The sequence below is a fragment of the Coptis chinensis genome, chromosome 3 (assembly GCF_015680905.1).
Source record: "Coptis chinensis isolate HL-2020 chromosome 3, ASM1568090v1, whole genome shotgun sequence".
Taxonomy (NCBI): domain Eukaryota; kingdom Viridiplantae; phylum Streptophyta; class Magnoliopsida; order Ranunculales; family Ranunculaceae; genus Coptis; species Coptis chinensis.
The window spans coordinates 76,288,297-76,304,432 of NC_141458.1; the positions used below are offsets into that span (position 1 = coordinate 76,288,297).

The 16,136-nt window shown below is 36.8% G+C and overlaps 2 protein-coding genes across 3 annotated transcripts; both read right to left on the reverse strand.

Annotated features, from left to right (window-relative positions):
• Positions 1–3,712: 3,712 nt before the first annotated feature.
• Positions 3,713–4,669, reverse strand: LOC147510859 (uncharacterized). The gene has a single exon (XM_086598272.1). The coding sequence runs from the start codon at positions 4,667–4,669 to the stop codon at positions 3,713–3,715; it is 957 nt and encodes a 318-aa protein (XP_086454398.1).
• Positions 4,670–8,274: 3,605 nt separating this feature from the next.
• CID5 (CTC-interacting domain 5) lies at positions 8,275–10,605 on the reverse strand. 2 transcript variants are annotated; one of them, XM_086602696.1, is made up of 3 exons: positions 10,437–10,605; positions 8,951–9,287; positions 8,275–8,564 (listed from the first exon to the last, which is right to left on the reverse strand). In XM_086602696.1, the coding sequence occupies exons 2-3, from the start codon at positions 9,263–9,265 to the stop codon at positions 8,409–8,411; spliced, it is 471 nt and encodes a 156-aa protein (XP_086458822.1). In that variant the 5' UTR covers positions 9,266–9,287; positions 10,437–10,605; the 3' UTR covers positions 8,275–8,408. The 2 variants fall into 2 exon arrangements, with proteins under 2 accessions (XP_086458822.1, XP_086458824.1); XM_086602698.1 differs by lacking the exon at positions 10,437–10,605 and adding an exon at positions 10,239–10,307.
• Positions 10,606–16,136: the final 5,531 nt, after the last annotated feature.

The following is a 16,136-nucleotide window of genomic DNA, read 5'->3' on the forward strand; positions in this document are numbered from 1 at the left end:
GGGTTGAAGTCATGAGACCCACCAATTGGGTGGTTCGCTCATTTCGAGCAATGACTTGACCGGGATGGCAGGTGCAACCTCATTTGGTTGCTCCTTACACCCTATCAGACATAGTAACACTCAACAGGTTAGCACGTGTTGATAACACACGGCGATGGGCTTGGCAAGTTATCATGGCATGGCAGGACGCGAAGGAACCTCATCTCTTTAAAGAGGATGATGATGAGTAAACGCTGGAGTTAAGGTAAGTTTTTAGTTTCAGTTAGTGTCTGCTTATGTCCCAAGCAATTTGATTCTTGTTAACCCCATAACAGGTGGAACTCATATAGAGTTGCGTCTGTTTTTCTTTTTCTATATTAGTATGTTTTAACCTTGTTTTGTAGATGTTCCAGAATTTCAAACATTTCCATGGTATTTCTCTACCCTATTTATTTAAATACTTTAAGGACAAAGCATGTTTCTTATTTGAGGGGGGGCATAGAAACACGTGTAATTAAGGCATCTGTTAGGATATAGATATATATAATATGCACTTGTTTTCTAGTTAAAAATTCAAAAAATATTTAAAAAATATAAATAAAAAGTATGATGTACACTTAGGAATATTGATATTATTTTCCTTCTCTATGCTTTTAATAATCTAAAAATCTCACGTAGCTTTTGCATTAGAATAGTTTTTAGAAACTTAGATTAATATGTAGGTAATAATCCTTGCATCTATCTATAAATATATAACATGAGTATCTATGATTATTTGGCAATAAATTTCTAAAATCTAGGCTATAGTACTTATTCTACAAATCCTGTGAAAATATATCCTAAAGCTTTATATAAGTGAAATATTTGATAAATGACACAAGGGATAAGTAAAATCCGGATAGAGAAATCACACGTCCACTTGCTTGATCACTATACCATATCCTAAGCGAGAATTTAGGCCCTCTTTGGATCGATATAGCCAGAAATTCAAACCTTATGAAATTATATTCCGCTAGTCGCCCCTCTGAGCCTTTCTTTAGCCTTTCATAAACCGCAAATCCTTTAACCTGTTACAAAACAAAATAAAAATAAAAATCAGCCTACCTATTCTTTAAATGAGTCTGAGAATAGAGATGAATAATAGAAAAGAGAAAGACCTTTGAAATCAAGAATTGTTAGTCGCTTCAAATAAGAAAAGAAAGTTTCCATTCAAATAAATAAATAAATAAAAGAAAATAAAGAGTTAGAACTCCAAAAATATAATCAAAGGAGTCAAAAGCCTAAGAAAAGAAAAATAAAAAATATGGCTAAGGATGGAAACAAAGTATAGAAGCAAAAGTAAATAACAAGGTTTTCTCTAGTTACATAATATGAAGACTCTATTATCTCAGACTTGTCCTTTTTGAATATCCATTTCCTTCTTTCTTAAACCATCTCCTAATCCCCGCAACACCTAATAAAGACTTCTAGCTCAATTAGGAATAGGTTAGTGTGATAATAAGTGGCAGATGTGTTTGATCGACTCCGGCTTCCTTGTGTATCATTGAGATTGTAAGGTAAAGTGTGCCCACTGCACACTGGAGTAACGAAACTTGAGCGGAAAAATCAGAGTGGTTCTTGTCTTGACATTTATGTGAGGACCTACTTAAGGACACTATTCTGAGTTTTCATAAATGAACCTGCTAGTGCATTTCATAGTATTACTCATTGTATATATGTTTATTCGTAGATGATTGATTATTATACATATATTAGCTTAGGTTTCGACTTGATTATTCTATATCATTGCTAGTGAGATATGTAGACAATTGGGAGCATAAATAAGGAGACAATAGTTTTATTTCTTAGTCGTTGTAGTATAGATGAAGTTTGTGAGTACCTTCACTGGAAAACTCTCACGAGGCTATAACTCGTCCACTAGGGAATTCCTAGAGGTTTAAGGCCTTGTTGCATATGGTCAATGCAATCGCACTCAGTGAAACGAGAGTAGTTAGAACTCTATTTTTGGTCACTTATTCTAATTTCTCATATTTGCTTGAGGACAAGCAAAATGCTGTTTGAGGGTGGTTTGATAAGAGCCCAAAACTGTAGTTTTAACCCCTTAATAATAATACTTTTAGACCAATTATGCGAGTAATAAATAAGAGTTAATACTGATTACGTGTTTTTTATGTATTTCAGGCATTGAAGTCAATTGTGTACAGAAATGTGTCATTTTGATGAGATAAAGGAGCAAGGGTTGGTTGCTAAGAAGTTCTATGATTAAAGACCAAGATTCAAGGAGAAAAAGCCTTTGTAAATCCTGGTTAAAGCTGAAAAGTCAAAGTCAACGCGGGCAGAAACAACACACAAAAGTCAGTAGAACTTCCAAAGACCGTATATTTGGGCTCAAATCTCAGAATTAGGCCTACCTTATGTCAAAACGACCGTCATGGAATAAGCTTTCCAATGGTTTAAGCCTTGACCCAATCAGAGGAGTAAAAGTGGACGAAAAGTCTATGGAAGTCAAATCCAGCTGAAAAGGCATATGTGGATTGAAGAAATTGGGTTTTGGGCTCGATTTTCCGACCCAAAACATGGCTCCTCAGCCCATGCACAAAAATGTGGATCTGGTCTCCTCCATTTCAAGACACAAGACTTAACTCTTAAGCATGGAAATTAGGTTAGGTAGAAGGTAGCCATTAGAGAATAGCTTGTTTTTAGAACTAGATTTATTTCATTCAGTTAATTAGATTTTTCAATTCCAATAGATTAGTTAGAACAAGTAGATTGTTATTTTGGAATTAAATATTAGTTTCATAATAAAGTATTCATTTTCATCTCAATTTAGTTTATCAATTAAATTCTTATTTAGTTTTAGTATTGTTAAATTTGATTGAAATCATTACTATTATAGTTCAAATTAGTAAATTTTGAATCTTTATATCATGTCTTGCTTAAATTCATATAGAAATGATAGTTTTATGAATCAAGGCTAAACCTCCATTAGAGGAGTTTGATGAAGCCTTGATGAAAACTTGATTGTGTAGTGTAGAATCGTTGTAAGAATCTATTCCACTCTAGAAGGTAGTTAATTCGTCATGAGAATGGGTAGAACTTCCTCACATGCTAGTCATTAGTTAGTAGAGATTGCCATGAATGATTAGGGATTAGAACAACCAATTCTTATCGTAAGAACATAAGAATTTGATTACACAATCTATGCTAGTTTAATTAAGTTGGATTTAAGGTGGATTCAATCCCCCCTAATTTTTTATCTAGATTCAAACCTTAGTATTTCCGTCATTTCGTTATTCGTATCTTGTTAGCATAATTTACATCGTAGTATAATTCCCCTCATTACTCTCATTAACTTTGGATAAGACCGATAATAATAAAAAACGTTAATACTAAAGAACTAGGATTGGAACGAATCTTTTACTCCAACTCTATTTCAACAGAATCGAGAGTAGAATAATCTTTGATAAATTAAACACAAAAATAGTTTTAGTTTTACTTGCGTTTAAGTTTCATCATTTATTCGTGGGTAAAACTATCATTTTACTTTCATCATGATTAACAAAGCATTGTCATGTGATAACATTACCTTAGACAGGTCCTCTGGTATGAACATAATTGCCTTAGGAATGCTAGCCGACACCAACTACTGATTCACCGGACTTGGCTCGACATTGACCTCGAGCACCTCTTTCACCGTCGATATCTTTCTTATTTTATCTCGAAGGATTTTTTTCTAGAGAATTTCTCCTTTGTAAATCATGTTTATTACCCCCAGTGGCTTCTCATGTATGGTCGCTGTTTCTTCAGGTCTAACTTCAGCTCGAAATTCTCTCAACTTCCCCTCCTTCATGAGCCTGTCAATCTCTTTTACCAGTTGCAGACACCTATTAGTTTCATGGTTCTCAACCTTATGAAATTGATAGTAAGGTTTGCCTTTCATTTCCCTGAGAGTGTATTTCGGCCAAATCACGAAATCTTCTTTCGCTATCCTCCTCAATATATCTTTCGGTGTGGAATTAAGAGCTATGAAATTACTAGGATCCAAATCCTCCTTCAGTGTTCTCTCATACTTCCTTCTTTGTTGCGGCTGATTATCTCTGTTTATGTAATGCTCCTGAGGTCTTTTATTATCTGACCTCGGGGAATCTCGACTTTCATATCGATCAGTACTATCTTTATCTCTTCTCCCTGCATCAGTGACTTGCAACACTGCTTGAGCGGTGGCTGTCTTCAATCCTTCCTCAACTCTGATGTCTCTATCAGCTTTATCATACAATTCTTGCAGAGTTTTAACCTCTTTTCTCAACAGATACTTGTGCATAAAAGATCCTGGTATTACACCTGCTTGGAAGGCGATGACAGCTGTCATTTCTGACTCATCCAACCTTTCTACCAATTGGGTTTCGGCCTTGAACCTTGCCAAGAAATCTTTCAATGATTCCTTCTTTGCTTGCTTTAATTGACATAAGGCCGACACCTGCTTTGGCTTCACCCTTTGGTGACCGTAATTGGTGAGGAACATTTCTTCAATTTCACGAAAGCATGAAATGGATTCCTCCGGAATTGTGCAAAACCATTTTAGTGCTTTGCCTTTTAAGTTTGAAGAAAACGATCGATATAGTACAGTATCCCAATACTCGGTACCCTGATATATCGAGAACTGATGTCGATAACTAAAAAGATGGTCCATTGGATCAGTGGCCCCCTCATACTGATTGAACTTTGGATTCTTGAACTTTGGAGGTAAAGGGGCCCTTTCTATCTCCTTTTTCAATAGATTCCTACTCACATCATCTGTCAGCTTTCGTATCGAGGCTGAGACCTTTTCCAGCAACTAATCTCCAAACTGCTTCTGCATCATTTCTTTCACCATTTCCTTCGTGATTGGTACCTTAACTTCTTCTTCTTGCACCACCTTTGGTGTCGCTCTCGCTATAGATTGTACTTTTTTAGGATGGCTTCTTCTCACCTCCTCGAGGTGACTCTTTCTCACCACTGGGGTGCCTGAGCTCAACTCCTCGCCATCCTTATCATACATAGCGTCTTCAACACGCTTCTCATTTTCTTCCCTCATCGGTTTATTTTCAGCAATTAACATCTGATTTTGTTTTTCCAATTCAGCCATCCTTCTCAACAAATCTTGCAAAGACACTTCTTCCTCTCGTATCTCATCCACTTCTTCCGCCAGTCTACTCACTGATCGTCTAGTTCTTCGCTCTGCATTCTTAGATACTGCTTGATACGTGCTTGCTTCATTAACCATTAATGTTTTACTTGATGTCGCTTGTTTGGGAGGCATCTTGATAAGAAACCAAATATCTCTCTAAACAAATTCACTATTCTTCACTGATCCTATCGAAACTCCTTCAACCCCTTAACAGTAGATTTGAAACTCCAAAGAAAACAAGAAAAGAGTGTTCTTTTTTAATCCTTGAAACACGGACGGCGCCAATGTAGTTGGAGAAGATGTTTCTTTAAGATCAATAACAAGAAACTGATGAAGATCGAGAACAAAGATTGAAAGAACTGGAATTAAGCTTTTATTACTTAGTAGCAATGGTAGTTATACATTTTTCTTTTTCTCTCTCTCTGCTATGGTTTTCAGATTTTTCTCGAATGAATTTGGAATGAATCTTTCTTCCTCTTTCCAATCTTTATATAGTGTTGCAATGGTAGCTTTGCCCAATCATTTCCTACCACGTGTCCCTTCCCTTCTTCTTCCTCTTTTCCCGGCTTTGAATCTACAACATACAAACTACAGTGTGAAATATCGACAGTCACATCGATATTTCTTATTAATCACGATATTTGGGCTGGAATATCGGGTTGACGATATTTGCCCACGACAGACCGCCTCCTGGGAGAATATCACAGGAAATTGTCATAATAACATGTACCATGTGGTTCTTTTCAAGGTCTCGTGTTGCGAGGAAAACCCAAACACAGTAGGATGTGTGAAAAATCAAAATTATTTTGCAATCAACAAGCTAACTGCAAATAGAGCACCCTCTGTACCTTCTGCTCGTAGCTTACAGAAACAAGCGAAAACAAAAATGAAAAAGAAGTATGGTATAGCAACCCAGGCCACAACACACCCTAAACTACCAAACACAATAGGTGTAGGTTTTCTTTCTCTTTTAAGACAGGAAGGGTTGACTCTATTTCCTCTCCGTGTGATAAGAGGTTTAGGACTTTAGCCCTTTAATTGTAGTTCCCCTCTCTTGTTGACCTTCTACAGAGGTCACTCAGTCAAGTTGTTCTACTGCACTTAACATCATACCAACCCTCAACTACACATTAACAAGCCTATGTCCGAAATTAAACATTAACATACAATCGATAAAAAGGGGCAATAAGATTTTAAGCAATACTTATAGTCAAACAGGTAACTGCCCGAGTGCCCGACTCAGTTAATTTATACTATAAATGAACTGTTATTAAAGTCTAAACACATTAACATCAGTGTACCTTAACTTCTAGTGCAAAACACACGTGCAGAAGGAAAACTAAAAGATTGAAATAGTCATAAAAGCAAGTCGAACGGATAAATGTTAAATTGGGCTGCTAAAAGTGCTATATAGGCCTTTTAGCTTGTCCACTTAAATTTGGCTCCCCAAAATCAAAAAACAAATCCAATCGCCTTGTCTGTTTTGAAGTGCTAAATGATACAGACGGTATAGTTTCTGCTGTCCGTCTATTATTTTTTGAAATTTTTTTGGATGAACGGTACAGTTTCTGCCATCCATCAAAATTTAACACACGGATGACGGAAACTATGCCGTCCATCTCCCGAATTTATTATAGCAACTAGCGAAAATCTTAAATTTGGTTGGGTTTTTACCTCCTTCCAAATTTAAGACACTTTTAACAGCCCCATTAAAATGATGTTTTTGTGGTTGGAGTACTATATTTCCATTTAGCAACCCATATAGCCTCCATTCGACTTTATCTAAAAGTAGATGTTTTACCTCATTTTCCTCTTTCTATACTTTGTCATCTATCTGCTTTTGCTTGTTTTGCCCCTCAACATAAGTACCCGATTTGAGTGATACAAGTCACTTCACATACGGGATTGCCATAAATAAACCTGGAGTACCACGGATGTGAAGAATCACAGCTTTTCCCAGTTTTGGGTAATACAAAAATAGAGATTTGTGAACATATCGTAGACTACAACAACTTGTCCTGATTCGGAAAAAGACAGCACCTTCAAGAATCTATGATATTTTCCTATCGATGGGATTGTAAATAGTTTAGTCCATGAATCCCTCACACCATACTCCATCACTCACCCATACATCACTTTGAGAACTATTGAATTCAGTCAGTAAGCAAAGCTTCCCTTCCAGAACATTGTAATCCATTATATTATTCCCGAAATCAAAAGATGCAATAAAAGCACGGTCTGGACTGGAATGAGACATAACTGAGGCTAGCCAATAGAGATTCCCATTCACAAACATTATCAATCTTGCCCCAAGGGTATACATACAGATAGGTTTCAGAACTCATCAGCATTGTCAACCAATTTTCACGAGTTTATTATAATCATCTATCTTGTCATAACCCAAAACCATACACAATTTCTGAATCTATTTCCTCCTCTTCCTCTGACACGTTATTATTGTATGAATCCGCTCACAATATAAATAAATAACAATCCATTACAAGAACCCGAGATCCTAACAACATAATTAGACGGTGGGTTGAATGGATAATGGATTTCTACAGCTTCAGCAAATGATGTATCGTGGTCTATGGAGGAGACTTTAATGATGTCAAAGAGCAAGCTGCAGATTATAGTGAAGGTTGATTACCGACAGACTCCCCCGAAAGTGAACTGTTTGCACAGCTTTTGAACAAAGGTGTGATTAAGGCACCCAGATGATACTATGAAAACAGGTCTGACAAACAAAAGCACTCAAGGATAAAGCACTTGAAATGGAGGGCAGCATCCACAGTAACGCTACAAATCCTGAAAATGAATCCAAGTCTGGGGAGCATATAACTCTTAGTATGGTTACAGCCACATCCGGGAAGCTGGTGAACATGTATTTTAGTATAAAGCTAGTACTAAGGAGAAAGATAGCAGACACAGGGTAAAGGCCCTGATGGAACAAAGCACTGGCTTCATTCCATGTTCACTGGCTTTGTACAAAGGTTCACAGATGGGGAGTCTCAATCTCGATTATCATTTTGAATGAAACAGCCGCAGAAAATCTGCATCATGATTCATCACTCATGACATGGGCAAGATGCATCCCAAACATAGCAGAAAGAACCAACATATCAAACTACAAAACAAACCAGAGACCAATTTCCACTTTTCGCTGAGAAAAGGAAGTAATATCGCATTCAATAACCACACCAACAAACAAGGCTGATCTAAGTATGTCTACATTTACATCTCTATATTAACAGTTGTCCCATCACTGCACATATTTTGAAGCACCAGATGAAGACCCACTTGCTTCACCCAAGATAGCCTTCGGTATCACAGTTGTAACTTCAGCTGAAGATCCAAAGTCTGCTACATCGCCAATATCCAAAGTGTCTGGAAGGCATTGATCAAATTCCACAGGAAACTGTTCATACGAGTAAACAAACCTGGTCGTTACAAATCACACATGCCAAATATCATAATATAACATCTAAACTTGTCTTTGTAGGTTCAGTTCTAAGAATCTGCTGGTTCTAGCTTCAAGTTTAAGTAAATAAGAAAAATTTAGATTTTAGGTAGCAATTATGAAGTGTTATTTTTTCATTTTGCCCAAGTAAAACTGTTAAAAATATTATCATCCTTTATTTTATTCTATATACTATTAATTTCTCCTCTTTCTTTTGTCATTCATGTTTTCTTGCTGCAAAGGGTGGTTAAGGGACTTGAGGGGATTATGAGCAAGTTAATACAGTGATACCTTTCCCGTTCCCACTCTCAACTAAAAGGCCAGTGGTGCGTAAAGATGACTACCTCAAGTTGCTTCAGCATGTCAAGAGAGGCTTCCAGATCACCCGCATTTGCAAAGTAGACATCAACAATGGACTGATCTGATACCCCAGGATAGTTCCTCGAAAGAATTGCCAGATCCATCTCGGATTCTTCACTCAGGTTTCTGTTTGTCCACCGCTTGTGGATTGCAGGATGTTTGGTCAAGGAAGTCTTATCATCACCAACAGAGTCTTCAGGATACACATAAGCTGGTCTGTTTTCACTCCCTTTTCCTCGTTTGGAGAGTGGTATATAAGATGATGCATACGGATTCAAAGAAGACTTTTTTGGATCCATTGTTTCAGTTCATTCAAGATATCTGTCCGTTACAACAAAGTAAAAAATTGTGTTTAAATGACATCAGAAATTGAAGGAACACAAAGATAACACAATAACATCCAAACTACATGACTTTGTATACATAAGTACATGAGAAATTTAGAACATGGTGATAAGTTTATGCCAGTTTAAAAATGGGGAGAAAAACAAATTTCGTAAAAAAAAAAGTGAGGGAAATAACAAAAGCAAAACAAAAGAACCATACTGCAACATCACCATGCTTGTCCAGTAACTTGCTTTTTCAATGAGTGATTTTCTTTTTTCTGTCTCTCTTTCCTCTCGATCATGGCTTACTCTCTTGCAATGTTTTTTCAAGAATTTGCATCACCAACACAGCCTAAGGATGCAACTACTAAAGAAAGGAATCAGAAACTCCTACTACAACTCCATAACACACAGTTATATACCCCTCAATTTAACGTAAGAAAGGTTTGTTCATTATTAAGGGGCAAAAGGTAATATACCATTTACCCCTGACCAGCATATCGGATGCATGTTCTTAAAAGCGGAGGTCTGGATAATAATGCAACTCGTGTATGTGTTCCGGTTGTGGCTCTCTTTGGACCTTCTATCATATGTTCAGAGGGATCATTCAAATAAACGGACCACCCACTACCATCAGTGGACATCAGACGTTTGTCACCCAAACTGTCTCATGGAAAGGCATTCCATGGTCCACAATAAAAAAAATTTATCTCCTAAATCTCATATGGACGTTAAATTTATCTCCTACATCTGTCTTCTGCCCTAATAGGAAAACCATTCTCTCTTACATCAATTTTAGTCAATGTCTATCAATTTTTGACAATATCCCAAACCATTCCCCATTTCAACCATCCAGATTAAACTCATTGGAAGTTAATTTCCTTGTCTAGTAAAGTAGAATAAACTAAGAGTATGTTACCAGAATATAAAATATACACCGACGAACCTCTTCGATCTGATTGCCAACCCCCTCGGGTGTACAAATATAAAATCCATCTTGTTTTCTCTCAACTTGTCAATAGTTGAAAAACATTTACAGAATAATCAAGATGTAAATTCTTTTTTAACGTCAAGGAAAAAGAAGATTAAAATTTTTAATTTAAACCTTAAAGCATCTAAAGATGGGAATTGAAACTTAACTCACCTTTAAACAAATTGATCACTATTTGGTGGAGCCAAAGAAGCCAAGATTTTGTTTCCACAAGCCCCCCTCGTATTTATAGATCGGTTTCATTTATATTTTTATTATTATTATTTTATTATAAAACAAAGCAAATAATAAGTGTGGGGCCTACTGCGTCATTTAATGATCCAATCATAAAGTTTTGGTTTTACCGTATTTCTTGATTTTGTTCTCACCGTCTACTCTGCCGGGGCTGTGGTTTTAGCCCAATTTGCAAATGTTGGCCCATGTGTCCAAACTCTCTTATTTAAGGGTGATAAGGACTTAGGTTCTGAAGCATAAGCTCGACCCTCATTAAGCCATCACCAGCCTTCATACGTTCTTTTGTTATTTTACAATAGGAGATAAATTATAACATAATATATGCGTTTTTTGTAATTGATTAAATAATAGATATATAAGCAATACATAAAAACAAATCCAACCTAAGAGCATCTCTAGGTGGTGGTAGCATACTCTTCATATTTGAAGAATGCGAATGAAGAAGTTGGTCGCAAATTTCGACCAACTCTAGGTGGTCGCAAATTCGATTACAAAAAAACAACCCACGCGATATTAGCCTTGCCGTAGCGGCGGTTGTAATGTCGCCCATGTATAATTTGAAAACAACCCACGCGACATTAGGGAGGGTGGCGCAAGTGAAAAAAAAAAAACCCTACGCGAGATTAGATTGGCGCGGCAAGTGGCCGGGCGGCGTGTGGTGCCGGGTCAAAGTCAAAAAGTTGTGGGGCGACATTTGCAATGGCGCGACATTACAATGTCAATGTCGCACAAGATCGAGATCCAAATTGCCAAATTTTAACAAGAATGCGAACAAGCGGTGATGCGACCGCGAATCGTCCACCTAGAGTTGGAATTAGAAATTCCGACGCATTTCTTCAAATTTGAAGAAATGCGTCGGAATTTCTCGGAATTCCAACTCTTTGAAGAATGCGACCACGAATGCGTCCACCTAGAGATGCTCTAACAACATAATTAAGTATGAAAAATATAGACGTTTTAAGAGTATCATCTCTTCCACCATCTCTCCTATATCATTTTTTTTTTCTAAATACATAAGAATTAGTTTTGTATACTTAATTAAAATTGATATATATAACCAAAGTATGATAAAAATAAATAAAAAATCACCAAAACAATTAAGTAAACTAGTAAAGTATAATTTGACCCCGCTAGCCCTCAAAAACGATGGTCGAGGAGCAGGTTAAGGGCTTGAGTTTTCCTGTTATGACCTGACCCTCAATATACAATAGGGACGGGCTGACCTGGACTTCAATCATGAGGATTTTTATGGTTTAAGGGCTGGGCAACATCCCTAGTTCGGTTACTATTGGCAAATGTGTTGCAATATAGTCTATACACAAACGAGCCCGTTATATGAACTCCACTACCAAAAGTGGATTTATAAGATGAATTGAAGGCTAATTTTTTGTGACAATAGTCTTCTCATAATAGAGAATTTTCCTACAAAAAATTAGCCAAAACGAAAATGTTTAGTCAAAAGTTGTTTTGAAATTTGAAAAATTTGTACCGTTGTATAATTTTATAACACTATAAGTAAATTTTGATCCGTCTAGACATCTTCAAATGTGCTAATTTTTTCTAAAGATGATCTATATTGTAAGAAAAACATCTCTACCAAAAATCAGCTTCTATTCATTGTTTTTTATGGTAGAGTTTCTTTGGAGTTTGTATAAGTGGAGGTCATATATCGGGCAGGATATACAAAACCGAATTTCATTTCTCAATTCGCTTGACCTTTGGTTAAATCTTACACAATACAATGTTTCTTTACCAACTTTGACATAAACAATGAAATTTAATTATTTAGTAAACTGAAATTCAAGTTAAAACTTTCCCGCCACGTATGGAATAATATCGATATTAGCTTAGGCTGGGTGCAATGGCTTCGCATTCCCTCAAAATCGGTGGGAGTTGCGGTGGTTTTCTCTCCCTATCCGCATTTAACTATATATATATTATATATAGAGAGTATTATCGAGGAATGGAGAGTGCATTCCACGCGAGTTTAAATGACGTGGTTTATAAAAACCCAAATGGCGCCACTTAAAGTGGTGTGGAATGTAAAAATAATTTCATACGGCGCCATTTGAAGTAAAGTGGTTTGCGAAGTGTTTCCACCAAACCGATTTTGAAATACAATTTCATACGGCGCTGGTCGAAGTGGCGTTGAAAAACATGTGGGTTTCAAACCGCGCCGGTTCAAGTGGCGTAGGATTGTTCAACCCATTAATTTAGCGAAACCTCATCTCTATCCGTATAATATTGTTTTTTGGAGGGATAGAGATGCAGATTACAGAGCTATTAGACTTAGCTTTACTACACTCTTTCAATGAACAATGCAGATACTGATGCTCTAATAAAAACTTATCTTTGTTAGACTGTATATATTACAATTATAAGTAATCAACTTGTAGTAGGGGTGCGGTGTTGGCACCCCACTATATGGGATTGACACCCTTTGGCAAAAAGTAAAACAATAATGATTATTTCTTATATGTCCTTTTACACTCCACATACTTGATAGTTCTACAGTTTCGAGCTGCCGTGAGGGAGTTGTTGCAAAACATTTTTTTTGTATTTTTTGTTTTTTTTTTCACTTCAAATTTTATATATTTAACACACACGACATATGGATACCTCATTTTTTTCTTTAAAGCTTCTTTATACACTCCAATACACAACACCAAAACCATGACAAAAAAAATGTACAATCGAGACATAATTTTGCTATCTCGCGGCAAATATTTTCATATGTTATAAGAAAAATTTGTGATCAAATTAATGAAGAAGAGTTTTAATAATTATCACAAGCAAAGACTTCATTTTAGTGAATACAACCATCTCGCGGCAACTAACTTTTTTTACGGTGGCTATTCAAAAAAATTTAAAAGAAAAAAAGATCCACGGCAACAAACTTCCATGGGATATGGGATCTCGGCGTCAATCAAATGTTGTGAATTGTGCGATCTCACAACAACTTCTTACGGTGACTGTTTTTTTATGTGATTAATAGAAGAGTGTCGTTACCTTTGAATTGGTGAAAGGGGTCAATTCTATAAAGTAGAGTGTCAATATCGCAACCCAAAAAGAAAGTAATCCAGTTGTTTACTTCACAGTTGAATTTGTTTATCCGTGCAAGACATCTCATCAAGGCTCCAGTGTTGATAGTGTAGAGTCTAGACCATGCAGCTCTCCCAGAGTCCCAAAGGTTATTCATGATTACAGGATACCAGGACCCAAAAACCTTTCCTCTTCCCTAAAAACCTTTCCTCTTTACCTTTTCATAGCTACTGGTGTTTCTTCCAATTTCTTTAGCTTTTCCACATTTTCACCACAAGCCGTATATGTAAGCTGCTCAGTGCACACTCTCCGTACTTCACCCCAGGTTAGAGTCTATTTCCATTTTTATCTTTTTAAAAAGAAACTATGGATAAAAGTAAGTACAGGTTGCGATATGAAAATGATTCTTCTAATCCTAGGAAGATCAAGTATCCCAGCAAAAGCAAAAATGGTGTTCCACGACATTTTTTAGAAAAATTTGATCCCGTCTCATACGAGTACAGACCTAAGTTAAATGTTGTAAGAAAAGCATACCTAATTCCAAGTGCTGTTTCTTTACACCACTTAAGTAGCCAGCTTAGGTATACTCACCACCAACTCAATGCAGGTCAAGCCACTCCAAACTCTATAATAGTAACTGTTGGCCAAATCGCTGCTGGTTTGCGCTTTCCATTAACTCAGCTTGACCGAGAAGTGCTCAACTTCTATAAGATTTCTCCCGGTCAAGGAACTGGAAACTTTTGGTGCATTCTTTATGCTGCTAACTACTATAATCGGAATGTACTGGGGGGTAGTAAAATTACACACTGATATTCGGAGTTAGTATACTTTGAGAAAGAGTCCTAGGGAAACAGGTGGCCAGATTTTTCCTTATTATTACTTCTGTAGGAGGAAAGATAGGAAGTCCCTTATAAAGGATCTTCGTGATTCGGATAAGCAATGGCCTGATTTTCCAGTCATTGCTAGTGGTAAATGGCAATCTGAGGAAGAAAATGTTGTTCCACCTCTTACATGTAAACTCACAAAGCTTAGAGGTAATCATTTGTATTCTTTGATTGGAAACTTTTAATTATGTAAAGTGCATTTTAGTGATATGCATGTATTTAACTTTATTGTTCATTCTGGCTTCAGGTGTCAATAACGATGGTGGTGACCCAGGATTAACATCGTCCGCCTTGATTGACAACCTTATTTCTGAATCTTGGGATGACTTGGAGAATTTAACTGGTGTGAATTCTGTGGGAGATCCCCTCCGGTTGCTACTGATTTTGACAACAACAATCTCCTTCGTCCTCTTTATGTTCCGAAGAGAAAACTTACCGGGCTATTATAAAGAAAAAGAGGAAAAGAACTAAGGAAGGAGAATTTGTTGGTTGCTTGAGTCAGTTAGGAGATGTAAGTGAATATCCCGTTCCTAGAACGTCAGAACCAATGGGTGTTGATAGTGATTTGAGCATACATTTGGATTCCGAGAATGAACGTGTTTCATATATAATAGTCACTCCAGGAGACAGTGAAAATGAATGCGAAGTTATTTCGAAGTCTCAAATGTCAGAAATTTCTGAAAAGAACAAGTCTAGAAAACGCAAGAATGCTGAGGAGACTACTGAAACCAGTCAAGACAAAGCTTATGAACATGAGCTCTCAAACTCAACAGAAAATATCGGTATTGTCTCTTCTTGTTACACTGCCTATAATTGTTCAATTAATGTGTATGTAGGTATTTACTAAATTTTAATGTGGGAGCAGTTCCTTCATCCTCTAAGCAAATGGAAGATCTCAACACGAGCTCTCAAACTCAACAGAAATACACAAGTGAGGATACCATCCTCCCATTCAAACCAGATTTTATCATTGATGGAAAACCATTATCTACGTCTGCTTCTGCCTTGAATGATCCAAAGGTGGCCTTTTGTTTGAGTAGTGCATGTCATCTTGACAGTGATCTTCGTTTCACAATGAAACAAGATACTGACTTTCATAAGTGTCAATTTAGTTCATCTCTTGAACAGGTGACAAACTTCTCTGCTTTCCTTATGTACTTTTGAATTTGGTTTCACATGCTAATCAATAGTTTATTAAATTTAGGTGGGGCTATCTACCCTTTTCGCCTTTGATCAACTGAAAGTGGCTGGCATCAAAGAAGCAGAAGCAAGGAACGATATCTCTGCTCTCCAAGAGAGAGTTGGAAAACTTGAGTCGGAATTGAAGGTTGTCACCACTGCTAAAGAAGCATTACAGAGAGAAGTTGCTGATTTGGAAAGTATGATCCAATTTCAAAGAGGGGTGGCTGACCAAACTCGAATTTCCCACAAGAAGGCATTGGATGAACTAAGAAAAAAACTTGAAGCAGAGAAGGAAAAAGCCTTGGCAGATCAAGCAGCTAAAGCAGGACAATCAATATGAAAAGTTCCAATCACAAGCTGCTATCAAGATAAAAGCTTATAAGATTGCCTTCCAGAAAAATATGACTTCTTATGCAGCTTCAAAGACTACCCCTTCATCCCAGACTCAACAAGTTACTAAACTGGGTGATGTTAAACGCGAAAGCAAAGCTCCTCACCAAGTCTGACTTGA

Bases quoted from the DNA above. Each gene is read 5' to 3' on its own strand.
- LOC147510859 (XM_086598272.1), bottom strand. From the start codon at position 4,669: ATGGACCATCTTTTTAGTTATCGACATCAGTTCTCGATATATCAGGGT.
- CID5 (XM_086602696.1), bottom strand. From the start codon at position 9,265: ATGGATCCAAAAAAGTCTTCTTTGAATCCGTATGCATCATCTTATATA. The intron at 8,565-8,950 runs GTAGTCATCTTT...TCGTATGAACAG, and splicing joins ACATGCTGAAGCAACTTGAG to TTTCCTGTGGAATTTGATCA.